Source organism: Hypanus sabinus, unplaced genomic scaffold (genome assembly GCF_030144855.1).
Source record: "Hypanus sabinus isolate sHypSab1 unplaced genomic scaffold, sHypSab1.hap1 scaffold_675, whole genome shotgun sequence".
Taxonomy (NCBI): Eukaryota; Metazoa; Chordata; class Chondrichthyes; order Myliobatiformes; family Dasyatidae; genus Hypanus; species Hypanus sabinus.
This window is the reverse complement of record NW_026781528.1, coordinates 14,777-28,426: the sequence shown is the minus strand read 5'-3', so window position 1 is coordinate 28,426 and position 13,650 is coordinate 14,777. Positions and strand designations below refer to the sequence as shown.

The window sequence follows — 13,650 nt, the reverse complement described above, 5'->3', positions numbered from 1 at the left end:
CCAAGATTGGAGGCGCAGTGGACAGTGAGGAAGATTTTTTAACTTGCAGAGGTATTTGTACCAGCTGGTAAAATAGGCTGAAGAATGGCAGATGGAGTTTAATACAGACAAGAGTGCAGTATTGCAATTTGGAAGGACAAACCAAGGAGAAAATACAAGGTAAATGGTAGGGCACTGAGGAATGCAGTAGAACAGATGGATCTGGGAATACAGATACAAAATTTCCTAAAAGTGCCGTCACGGTTAGATAGGGTAGTAACGAGAGCTCTTGGTACATTGGTCTTTATATATCAAAGTATTGTATATAAGAATTGGAACGTTATGATGAGGTTGTATAAGGCATTGGTGAGGAAGAATTTGGAGAATTGCGTGACGCTTTGGTCACCGAATTATAGGAAAGTTATTAATAAGGTAAGAATGCTGAGAAGGTTTACATGGATGTTGCCAGGATTTAAGAAACTGAGTTACAAAGAAAGGTTGAATAGATTTGACAAGGTTCGACATGGAAGGTTAGTTAGGAAGTTTCAATCGTTAGATATTAACATTGAAGTAGTAAAATGTATTCAACAGTGGCTGGTTGGGCGATGCCAGAGTGTAGTAATCGATACATCGTTGTCAGGTTGTAGGCCGGTGACCAGTGGTGTGCCTCAATTGTATTTATCATATACATAAATAATCTGTATGATGGAGTAGTAAATTGGATTAGTAAGTATGCAGATGATAATAAGATAGGTGACGTTGTGGACAATGAAGTAGGTTTTCAAAGCCTGCAGAGTGATTTCAGAGAGGTTTAGTCTAGTTAGAGGAGTGGGCTGAGCGATGGCAGATGAAGTTTAATGCTGATGTGTGAGGTGTTACATTTTGGTAGGACTAATCAAAATAGGACATACATGGTAATTGGTAGGCCATTGAAGAATGAAGTAGAACAGAGTGTTCTAGGAATAATGGAGCCTAGTTCCTTGAAGATGGAAACTGAAGTGGATAGAGTCGTAAAGAAAACTGTTGGTATGCAGTCCTTTATAAATCAACGCATTGAGTATTGGAGCTGGGATGTATGGTTAAGAATGTACAAGGCATTGGAAGGCAATATTGGGAGTATTGTGTACAGTTCTGGTCAACGAATTATAGGAAAGATGTCAACAAAATAGAGAGAGTACAGAGGAAATTTACTAGAATGTTACCTGGGTATCAGCATCTAACTTACAGAGAATGGTTGACCAAGTCAGGCCTTTATTATTTGGAGCGTAGAAGGTTGAGGGGGTCTTTGATAGATGTATTTAAAATTAAGAGGGGGATAGATAGAGTTGACGTGGATAGGCTGTTTCCATTGAGAGTAGGGGAGATTCAAACAAGAGTACATTAGTTGAGATTTAAGGGGTAAAAGTTTAGGGGAAACACCAGGGGAGACTTCTTTACTCAGAGAGTAGTAGCTGTGTGTAACAAGCTTCCAGTCTTAGTGGTAGAGGCGGGTTTGATATTGTCATTGAAAGTAAAATTACAGAGGTATATGGACAGCAAAGAAATGGAGGGTTATGGGCTGAATGCAGGTCGGTGGTTCCAGGTGAGAGTAAGCGTTCGGCACGGATTAGAATGACCGAGCTGGCCTGTTTCCTTGCTGTAATTGCTTAATGGTTATTGAGTGTAGATTAAGACTTTATTCCCTGGAGCGTAGAAGAATGAGGGGATATTTGATAGAGTTATATTCAGTTGGAATGGGTATAGATAGAGTGAATGCAAGTGGGCTTTTTTCCACTGAGGCCAGGGAAGGAAAAAAGAGAGGACATGGGTTAAGGGTGAAGGGGGAAAAGTTCACTTTTAACATTTAAGAAAATGCTGGAAATGTACATGGATGAGAGGTGTATGGCCAGTGTGACTGGCCAGAAAAATGTTTAGGCACACCCAATAAGGGACAAAAGACCAGTTTCTCTGCCGCAATGTTCTGCGGTTCTATGTCCATAGTTTATTTCCCTGCAAATTATCATCGCAATTAACACCCGCAAATTCTAGTCTGATAGCTTCACATTTTCCCTACCCCAACTAAATTATTTACTGTCCTCTCTGAATCTAGCCTTTTCGATGATAAATCTAAAGGCCAGGTAGCGGTCGTTACTGCCCCCCAGATGCTCCCCCACTGAGAGATCTGTGACCTGACCCAATTCGATTTCTAATACTAGATCTATTTGGGCATTACCCCTGTCGGCCTGTCAACACTCTGTGACAGGAATCCGTTCTGGACACACATATCTGACTCTGCCCCGTCTAAGCTGTTGGAACTAATCAATTCTCAATCAAAATTAGTGAGGTTAAAGTCATCCATGATAACAACCCTCTTAAATATGCACCTTTCCAAAATATGCTCCTCGCTATCTCTACTGCTACCAGAGGGCATATAGAATACTCCCAATAGAGTAGCTTCTCCCTTCTTGTTCCGGAATTCCGCCCATACTGACTCAAAAGAGAACAGTACTACATTACCCACCCTTTCTGCATCTGACCAGTCATGCCACCCCTCCTCCCCTTCCAGAAATATTGAGAATCCATTCCTGCCCTGGTGGCAGCCAAGTCTCCGTAATAACCTCTGCATTATAATTCCGTGTATGGATCCAAGCTCTCAATTCATCAAATTTGTTCTTGATGCTTCTTGCATTAAAGCAGACGCACTTTCGCCCTTCTTTCTTATTACTTTTAGACCCTTTATTCTTCTACTCTTTCCTCAATGCCTCTCTGTATGTTAGATCTGGCTTTACTCCATGCACTTCTTTCACTGCTCTATCGCTCCGGGTTCCATCCCCCTTGCAAATTAGCTTAAATCCTCACGAATCATGCTATCACCCCTACCAGCATGGATATTGCTTCCCCTCGGGTTCAGGTGCCACCCATCAAATCTATACAGTTCCCACTTTCCCCAAAATGGATCCCAATGTTCCAAAAATCTATAAGCTTGCCCCCTGCACCAACCCCACAGCCGCACATTCAACGGCCATCTCCTCCAGTTCTTTCCTTCACTATCACGTAACAGAGGCAGCAATCCAGAGAACACCACCTTTAAGGTACTGTGCTTCAGCCTTCTGCCTATTTCCCCAAACTCACAATTCAGGACCTCATCCCACTTCCCTATGGTGAGCTGTTTTTAATCGGTGTTGCGGTAAGGGGGGATGTTGGTTTCACCGTTGTGTTTTGCCATAACAATTTATTCCACTCTCTTTATTAATGGTCTGACTCCACTCGGAGCCCGTTCCACTCACCATGGATTGAGAGACCCACCACCACCACGATGAGGGCGGTCGTAACTAGGCAGAGTAGGCAGATCAGACGGTACGGTCTATTTCCGATCTTCGCTTTCGACTCCTGTTCCTGCGCCGCTGCGGAGAGACCATACAACCATAAGACGATAATATATACTTTATAAATCCACAGGAGCAACTTAGTGATTACTTCACTTCAGTAACTTAGTGACTGTAGTGATATTTGCTGCAGACTGAAAAGCTTGAGGATGTGGATATTTAGAAAGAGAATATGCTGGAGTTTTAGGAGAACTTCAAGTTGGATAAGTCACGGAACGGACGAAATGTAAAGAAGGCTACTGTGGGAGGCGAGGGAGGAGATTGCTGAGCCTCTGGCGATGATCTCTGCATCATCAATAGGGACGGGAGAGGTTCCGTAGTATTTGAGAGTTGCGAATTATTACACCAAGTGAGTAGAGATAGCGCAGGAAATTATAGACCAGTGAGTCTTACCTCAGTGGTTGGTAAGTTGCTGGAGAAGACCCTGAGAGGCAAGACTTATGAACGTTTGGAGAGGTATATAATATTTAGGAGTAGTCTGCATGGCTTTGCCAAGGGCAGGTCGGGCCATACGTCAGTGATTAAATTTCCGTGAGGATGCGGCTGAACACTTTGATGAAGGAAGAACAGTATATCTAGTATATATAAATTTCAGCAAGGCTTTTGATAAGGTACCCCATGCAAGGCTAATTGAGAAAATAAGGAGGCATGGGATGAAATGGGATATTGCTTAGTGGATCCAGAACAGGCTTGCATGCTGAAGACAAATAGTGGTTGTAGACGGATCACATTGTACATGGAGGTCTTCAGTGGAGTACCTCAGGGATCTGCTCTGTGATCCTTATTCTTCGTGATTTTTATAAATGACATGGATGAAGAAGTAGAGGGATGGGTTAGTATGTTTGCTGATGACACATAGTTTCGAGACGTTCTGGGTAGTGTGGAGGGTTGCAAGAGGTTGCAGCGGGATATTGATAGGATACAAAACGTGGCTGAGATGTGGCAGATGAAGTTCAACCCGATAGGTGTGAAGAGGTTCATGTTGGTAGTTCAAATATCATGGCAGAATATAGCATTAATGATAAGACTGTTGGCAGTGTGGAGGATCAGAGGGATCTTGGGGTACGAGACCATATGAACCTCAAAGCAGCTCCACGGATTGACTCTATGGTTAAGAAGGCATATGGTGTATTGGCCTTCATCAATCGTGAAATTGAATTTAGGAGCAAAGAGGTAATGTTGCAACTTTATAGGACCTTGGACAGATCCCACTTGCAGTACTGTGCTCAGTTCTGGTCGCTCACTGCAGGAATGACGTGGCAGCCATCTAACATTTGCAGCGGAGATTTACGAGGATGTCTCCTAGATTGGGGAGCATGCCTTTTAAGAATAGGCTAAGTGAACTCGGCCTTTTCTCCTTGGAACGAGGGAGGATGAAAGGTGACTTGATAGAGGTGTATAAGGTGATGAGAGACATTGATCGTGTGGATATTCAGAGGCTTTTGGCCCAGGGCTGAAATGGTTGCCACAAGAGGACACAGGTTGAAGGTGCTGGGGATTAGGTACAGTGGAGACGTCAGGGGTATTTTTTTTTACTCAGAGAGTGGTCAGTTCGTGGAATTGGCGGCCAGCAACTGTGATGAAGCCGGATAAGATAGGGTGTTTTAAGAGATTAGTATTGCGCTGTAGGTTTTCTATGTTTCATAAGATATAGTAGCCGAAGTAGTCCTTTCGGACCATCGAGACTGTTCCGCTATTCAATCGTGGGCTGATCTAATTTTTTCAGTCATCCCCACTCCATTGTTTTTGCCCAGACCCTCTGAAACGCTGGCTAATCAAGAAACTATCTCTCTCTGCCTTAAATGCACTTGATGACTTGGCTCCCACAGCTGCTCGTGGCAAAAAATTCCACACATTTACCTCCCTCTGACTGATGTAATTTCTCCTCAGTTCTAACAGGACGTCCTTCAATCCTGAAGATTTGCTCTCTTGTCCTAGAATTCCTTACCAACGGAAGGAATTTTTCCATATCTAGACTGTTCGTAAATGTTCAGCATTCGGAAAATTTCTGTGAGATCTTCACGTATTCTGCTGAACCCCAAGGAATACAGACCAAGAGCTGCCGGATGTCCCTAACACAGCAAATCTCTCATTCCTGGAATCATTCTCGTCAATCTTCTCTGAACCCTCTCTGATGTCAGTATATATGATGAACCCAAACTGAACACAATACTCTAAGTTTCTTCTCACCAGTGCCTTTTGGTACCTCAACAAATTTCAAATTCCTTGACTTGGTAATGGCTGACAGGTGCCTGACGGAGTCCAGAGATCTGTCAGATCTCCCCTGTACCTCCTCCGCTCCAGAGAAAGCAGCCCAGGTGTCCGACCTCTCGATGTAACACATGCCATCTTATCCCGGCAGAGTCCTGCTAAACCTCTCCGGAGGCTCCCCAACGCCCTGACATCCTCCCGATAATGGGGAGACCAGAACTGTATTCAATGCGCCTGATTCAGCATAACTAGTGATTTTTTATGAAGTTGCAACATAACTCCCTGACATTTGTACTCAATGCCTCGACTAATAAAGGCAAGAAAGCCATCGGACTTCTTAACCATCCCATCAAACTGTGCAGCCACGATCCGGGAGCTACGAACATGGACTGCAAGATCCTCTGCCCATCTAAAGTAAGGAAACGTTCGGCACAGCATTGTATCCGAAGGGCCGGTTCTCTATGTTTCTATGTTACAACACTGTTTATGGTTTTGGCTTTGACAGTGTGTCATTTCGTTCATTAGAGTTACCGAGGTGCAACATTTTAGGCTTGTCACTGTTAAACTCCATGCAACTCCCGGTTTCCAAACCATATCTGTAACTGATCTGCATCCCACTGAGAATACTTTGCCGGTCTTCTCCGCTCTCCACAGCGCCACTTCTCGACGTATCATCAGCAAAGCTACTAACCCACCCATCTGTAATTTCATGCAGATCATTTATATACATTTAAGAGCCGAGTGGTAATTTTGCAGTTCCTGTTCAGACCCCACTTAGAGTAATATGCTCAGTTCTGCTCGCCTTGGAAACACGTCGAAACCATAGAAAGTGTTCAGAGGACATTTGGAAGAATGTTTCCTGGATTGAACAGAATGCTTGATGAGAATAGGTTGAGTGAATAAAAACACAAAATGCTGGCAGAACTCAGCAGGCCAGACAGCAAGTATGGGAGGAGGTAGAGACGACGTTTCGGGCCGAAACCCTTCATCAGGAGGGTTGAGTGAACTCAGTCTTTACTCTTTTGAGCGACCTAGGATGAGAGGTGACCTGATAGAGATATATAATGTTATGAGAGGCATTGATTGTGTGGATAGTCAGAGGCTTTTCCACAGAGCTGAAAAGGCTCGCAAGGGAGGACATGGTTTTAAGGTGCTTGGAAGTAAATGCAGAGGAGATGTCAGGGGTAGGTTTTTTAGCAGCGAGTGGTGAGTGCGTGGAATGGGCTGACGGAGGCGGTGGTGGAGGTGGAAACGAGAGGATCTTTTAAGGGACTTCTTAATGGCTGCATGGAATTTAGAATAATAGAGGGCTATGGGTAAAGCCCAGGTTGTTCTAAGGTAGGGACGTGTGCGGTCAGTATTTTGGGCGGAAGGGCCTGTATTGTGACGTATGTGTTCTATGTTTCTATGATTCTAACAGGCCCATCTAAAATTTATATACATCACAGACAGAAATTTAACTGTGGAGTCGAGTGACAACGTTTTATTACCCAGATGTTGTAAGTCTATGGGACACAGAGACAGATGCATTAGAAACTTGGACAATTGCGAGTATGACACGTGATCCCTCCAGACGACGTCATCACTGTGAACACTAACCTGTTTGTGCAGTGGTTGACAACCCGCCAGGTGCCGAGGCAATGGGAGGATCTTCACGCTGATCGATGCGGATTTCCTTTTTCCGAACGTTCAAATCAGAGTAGGTGGAGTTCAGATTCTCTGGGAGAGAGAGAGAGAGCAGATAAGCAAGAGAGTGAGAGCGATAGAGAATGGGGGAGGGTGTCAGGAAGAGAGAGGAGGGGGTGAGAGAAGAGAGAGAGGCAAATGAGGGAGACAGAATGAGTGAGAATTCGAGTGAGAGGGTCAGGGAGAGTGGTAGAGACAAGAGGCTCTCGGGGGCAGCAGAGGAGAGCGATGGACAGAGAGAGGTTTGTAGCGACAGTGGTGCTGGGAGGGAAGATGAAAGAGAAAGTATCAGAAGGGAGAACGGGGTGAGAGAGGTGGAAACAGAGTGAGAGGGGCGGGGAGAGAGTCGGGAACAGTGAGAGGGCAGGGAGAGGTGTGAAAAAGGGCGAAAAAGACGGGGATTGAGAAGAGGGAGTGAGGGGAGAAGAAATGTGAGAGGGTGATGGAGAAGAGTGAAGAAGAAAATTTGAGAGAGAGGACGAAGAGCGAGGGGACACAGTGTAGGGGAAAGGGCATGACCCATGGATCGTCAGGAGGAGAGGGCGTGAGGGGAGTTCAGGGGCAAAATTAGGGACAGAGCCAGGTTGTAAGACCGGAGGGGCGGACAGGGAAGGATGAGAGGGAGCGGAGAGAGATGGACAGAACGCGAGGGGGAGACCGAGAATGGTAGAGACGGTGACTGTGATAGAGGAGTGACTGGAGGAAGGGGGGCAATGAGAGAGGGCGAAGAGAAGGGGACAGTGGGGGAGAGTAGGGAAAACGGGGAGAGAGGGGGAGAAACGGAGAGCGGAGAGGGTGTGAGGAGGTGAGGGAGCGGAGAGGAGGGGAAAGAATATGGGGTTAAGAACATTGAGAGAGCAGTTATGGATTTATACAGCGCCTCATCCCCACGTTTCTCCCACTGCGTCCCTCCTCACCCTCCTCCCTCCTCACGGTGCTCACTCATCACCACAAACCCACCCTACAGCGCTCACTCCTCAGCGCCCCTTCCTCCACAAGGCACATACCAAGCTAGCTCTCCTCACCGACCCTCAGCACACACTCATCAAACCATCCTACGGCGCTCCCTGTATACTGTCCCTACCAGGGCGCTCACACCTAAGGGCACCCTCCCCACCGTTCCTCCCACAAAGTCCACCCACCCATCGTCTTTCCCATGCGTTCCCTTCGTCTTATGCTCAAACAAGCAATCCTTACGGTGACTGTACGTTTGTCCTGAGATCTCTCGACAGGATTGAACACGTCAGCTAAACAGTGTCAAACCAACAAAGATAAAACTAACCTCGATCTTTCCGCACCCGGGGCGCAGAGCGGGTCTTGAAATTCAGTTCAGCGTACGATACATCAGGTTCAGCTGGGGACAGAAAAGCGAGGGTCAGAGACAGACTGAAGTTCCCTCCACACAGTCGAATCACACACTCCCGGGGTCAGACACAGAGTGTAGCACCCTCCACCGCGTCCCATCACACACACCAGGATAAGCTACAGAATAGATCAGTCCCCTGTCTTTCTGCCCCACTCACCTCGGGAAGGGGACCGTGCGTCCGTCTTTCCCAACTTCACATTCATGTGACTCTCGTTCCGGTCCATCCTGCCGAGTATTCTCTGCGTCTCTGAGCTCAGGTAGCTGAAACAACGGTTGTCAGAGGAAGCCTGTGTAAACAAGTGGGTTAGACCGGTAACAACCAACGCCGGATAAAGAGCTGATGAGAGTGGGGAGAAAGAAGAGAAGACTGGGGTCGGGGATAGAGAGGTTGTGACAATGGAAAGACTAGGGAGAAGGAAGCGAGTGAATGGGTGTGTCCAGAGAACAGGGAGGAAGAAGTGATGGAGATGGGGGATAATGAGCGGAGAGGGTGAGACTTGGAGAAATTAAGGCAGGAGAGTTGGGGAGTGATTGGAGAGACAGGGTCGGTGAACGGAGGTAAGGGTGAGAGATCAGGATGGAACAAGACAGCGGGGAGGAGGAGAGGAGGAATGGAGATCGCCGTTCAGATGGAGGAGGAATTCCGGGAGTTCTGAAGAAATGTGGAAACGAAGAAGGGACAGAGAAAGGAAAGGATTTGGAGGAGATGAGTTGAGAGAGGAATGAGCTGAGAGTGCAGGAATGAGAAAGGAGGGAACGACCGAGGGATTTTGTCACTCGTACAGAGTCTCAATTATCAAGGACAGATGCACCTCCAGCTGGTTTCTGCTTTGAGCATTGGACTTTCCCTCCCTCCGAGTGAGGTGAACAATTCACCTCGAAACACGGTCCATTCAGAGCGTTTCCTCGCTTTCCTCGTCCAGTGGCGCACTCTCTCATTCTCCCTCCTTATTCCGTGGCATTCCCTGTCTCTTCCTCTCGTTCTCCTTCGACAAGCTTCCCCCACTCTCCACTTTTCATTCTACTTTTCCCTCCCACAATTCTTTCTCACTTTCTATCCCATCTTCCTCCCCTCCTCAAACCTTGCTCTTTTCTCTACCTCCTCTCTCCCATATTTGCCCCACTGTCTCCCCTTCCCCATTGTCTTAATCCACACTGTCACCCGTCTGCCACTCCCTTTTGCTTCTCTCCAAGACCAACACTTCTGTCACCTTGACAGGCAGATGTGCTTACACGCTCACAGATCCTTTCAGTATTCCCCGTCCCTTCCGACTGTCTACCTTCATTTCCTTCGTCCCATCTCCACCCCTACTCCCATCCGAGATCCCCGTTCTCTCCCAGCACACCTTCCTGCTTCCCGCCCCCACTCTTTCTCTGCCTTTCGTTTTCCTCAGTCCCTCGCATCCTTCTCCCACCCTCGCCTGGCACTGGCTCCTTCTGTCCCACACAACTCAGCCCCTTCCACGGCTTCCCTATTACGCACCTTCCCTCTCCCCTTCCTCTACACTATCCTCTTTTAACGATTTTAACGGCTTTCTTTCCTCCTCTCCTCTTCCCTCATATTTCCACACCCACTTCAGTTATGCCTTCACTAGCCCTCTTTGATGCCGTGTTTCCTTACTTTCTCAATAATCCTCCCATGGGATACCTTATCAAATGTCTTGCTGAAATCCATATACACTACATGTAATGCCCTTCCTTCATCAATGTGTTTAGTCACATTCTCAAGGAATTCAAGCAGGCTTGTAAGGCACGACCTGCCTTTGGTAAAGCGATGCTGACTATCCCTAATCATATTATACCTCTCCAAATGTTCATAAACCCTGCTTCTCAGGATCTTGTGCATCCACTGGTCAATAATTCCCTGGGCTATGCCCAACCCTTTCTTGAATAAAGGGTCAACATCCGCAACCCTCCAATACTCCGGAACATTTCCCCTCCCCGTTGATGATGTAAAGATCTTCGCCAGAGCCTCAGCAATCTCCTTCCTCGCCTTCCATTGTAGCCTAGGGCACATCTCATCCGTTCCAGGCGACGTACCGACCTGATGCTCTCCAAAAGTTCAAGCTCATCCCCTTTCTTAAAATCCACACGCTGAAGCTTTTCAGTCAGCTGCAAGTGATCGCTACAATCACCAAGATCCTTTTCCATAGTGAATACTGGAGCATAAAACTTCATTAAGGATCTCTGCTATATCCTCCGGTTCCATACACACTTCTGCTCTGTCACACTTGATAGGTCCTATTCTTTCGCGTCTTATCCTCTGAATCTCCACACACTTGAGGAAAGCCTTGGGGTTTTCCTTAATCCTGCCCGCCAAGAATTTCTCATGGCCCCTTCTGCCCCACCTATTTTCCTTCCTAACCTCATTCCAGTTAGCCTTATAATCTTCTAGATCTCTAACGTTAGCCATTTCTCTCAATCTTTTTGCAAGATGTTCATTTTCGTCTTGACTAGATTTAGTACAGCCTTTGTACACATGGTTCCTGTGCCCGACCATAACTTCCTTGGAACGTACCTTTGCCGAACTCCACACAAATATCCCCTGAACATTTGCCTCATTTATGCCGTGTTTTTCACTGAGAACATCTGCATCCAGTTTAAGCTTGCAGTTTCCTGACTGATAGCCTGATGATTCCCCTTACTCCTACTAAATGCGTTTCTAACTTTTCTGTTCCTATCTCTCTCCAACGCTATTGTAAGGAAGATAAAATAATGTTCGCTATCTCTAAAAAGGTCTCGCACTGAGTGTTGTGCTACCTGACGAAGTTCATTTTCCAATGCCATAAGAAGTGCATCGTCTCCTCTTATAGGCTTATCTACATATTATGTCAAAAAAATTTCATGAACAAACCTAAGAAACTCGATTTATCTAAATTCCTTGCTCCAGGGAGATACCAAATGATATTTTGGAAATACAAATCTCTCATCACGACCTCTTTATTATTATTACACCTTTCTACGACTTTCTTCCCAATCTAGTCCTCGATATCCCTGTTGCTATTGGGCGGCCTAAAAAAAAAAACACCTGGTAAAGTTATTGACTGCTTCCTGTACGTAACCTCCACCCACAGAGATTCCGTAGATAATTCCTCTATGCTATCCAACTTTCCTGGAGCTTGGTCACTATCTCTGATAAACAGTACCCGCCTCTATCTCTTTTGCCTCCCTCCCAGTACTTTTTGACTGTCTCTAAATATCCAAGTATTTGTAATGGCCAACATATCATATCTCCAAAGGAGATAGTGATCACACACTACATCCCTAACCATAGCATTGGAGAGGGATAGGAGGAGATAAGTTAGCAAAGCGTTTAGTTGGAATCGGGGTAAAATATGAGGCTATTACTTGTTTACTCTCATATTGTGTACTGTTTGCAAACATCGCCGAATGTCCATCCAAACGAGATTCGTAAGTTTCTCCGTCCGGGGGCTACCATCACCCAGATGAATCCGGGAGCCGAACCGATGATCGCATTCCAGCTATCTTTTTTTTTATTTTCTTGTAAACCCTTTCTTTAGCTTTCACAAGAGCTTTGAGTTCCCTTTTCGGTTTGAATTGGATACTTCTTGAGAAATGAGAACTTATTTATTTTTGGAATACATTTTTCACAGAAACGAAAGCAATTGCTGTTGTGCTGACAACCCTTGCAGATGTGGTTGGAGAAATGGCAGAAGAGTTCAACCCGGACAAATAGAAAGATAAAGCACAGTGTTAAGGACAAGACCGTGTCGATGAGCAGAGGGATCTTCCGGTCCGTGTCTGTAGCTCCATGAACGTGGCTCCGCAGTTTGCAGACGATATGAGGATAAGTGGAGGGGAAGACAGTTTTGAGGAAGTAGAGAGGCTACAGAGGGGCTTAGACAGCGCAAAGTAATGGCAAATTTACTGTTGTGTTGAAATATGTATGGTCAGGCACTTTGGCAGAAAATAAAGGTTTGACTATTTTCTAAATGGAAAGGAAACACAAAAATCACAGAGAATCAAGGGGACTTTAAAGTCCCTGTGCGAGATTCCCTAACGTTTTTTAGGGAAGTCTAGAAATCTACAACACATTCCCGGCCCCTCAGCCCATAATGTTGTGTCGATGATGTAAACTTCTCAGGTAGAGTCTGTGATGAAGAGGGCAAATGCAAGTCAGCATTTCGACGCTGAAACTTTATAAAGCACTGCCGAGGCCTCACGTAGAGTATTGTGAACAGTTTTGGGCCTCTTATCTTAGAAAGATGGTGCTCAGAGTGGAGAGATTTCAAACGAGGTTCACAAAACTGATTCCTAGATTGAAGGGCGGCATATGGGAAGTGCTGGATATCTCTAGGCCTGTACTCACTGGAATTTAGAAGGAAGAAAGGTGATCCCATCGAAATCTATTGAATATTTAAATTCCTTGATCGACTGGGTATGGAGAGGATAGTTTCTATAGTGGAGGGGTCGAAGACCAGAGGACAGAGACTTAGAAGAGAGGCGCGTCACAAGGAGAACTTACTACAGCCAGTGAGTGGTGAATCAGTGTATTTCTTTGCCACAGGTGGCCGTGGAGGGCAAGGCACATTTTTATGGCAGTAGTTCTTGATTGGTCAGGGCGTGAAGGAATACAGGGAGAAGGCAGGGGATTGAGGCTGAGAAGTAAAATGGATCAACCACAATGAAATTGTGGAGCAGTCTCCATGTGTCGATTAGTCCAATTCTGCTCCTAAATCTTACGTTCTTATGATGTTACTTCTGTTTTATTGTGGAAAGGCTAAATGCTATTGCTCGGTTTGACTGTCAGAAGACTGAGGTCACGAAAGTCACAGGATAAGATGCAGAAGCTGCCTTGCTTGTGTGAGCTAACAAAAGCTAGCAGCATTTCATACTAAGAATGAGCTAATGTTCACTTTTACCCAACACTGCCTTGGTAATGGAGGAACTGACTGCAGACGTGCAGTTCTAATTTTGTGCACTGCCCGGTCGCATCCGTAGACTGGCTGAAACTGAACAAGTGCTTCTTGAAATCGCTCACTGACTATATTTGGCTGTTGGCTCGTGCCCAAAATACACTGT

At 45.9% G+C, this 13,650-nt stretch overlaps 1 protein-coding gene across 1 annotated transcript in view; it reads right to left on the bottom strand.

The window, feature by feature from the left end:
- LOC132389844 (NKG2-A/NKG2-B type II integral membrane protein-like) overlaps positions 1–13,650 on the bottom strand; it is a 38,349-nt gene that overhangs the window by 12,421 nt on the left and 12,278 nt on the right. Inside the window, exons 2-5 of the mRNA XM_059962408.1 lie at positions 8,765–8,894; positions 8,524–8,595; positions 7,155–7,274; positions 3,246–3,362 (exon numbers count right to left, since the gene is read on the bottom strand). Of these exons, the coding sequence (XP_059818391.1) occupies positions 3,246–3,362; positions 7,155–7,274; positions 8,524–8,595; positions 8,765–8,831 (376 nt within the window). The 5' untranslated portion in view covers positions 8,832–8,894. The remainder of the gene's footprint in view (positions 1–3,245; positions 3,363–7,154; positions 7,275–8,523; positions 8,596–8,764; positions 8,895–13,650) is intronic.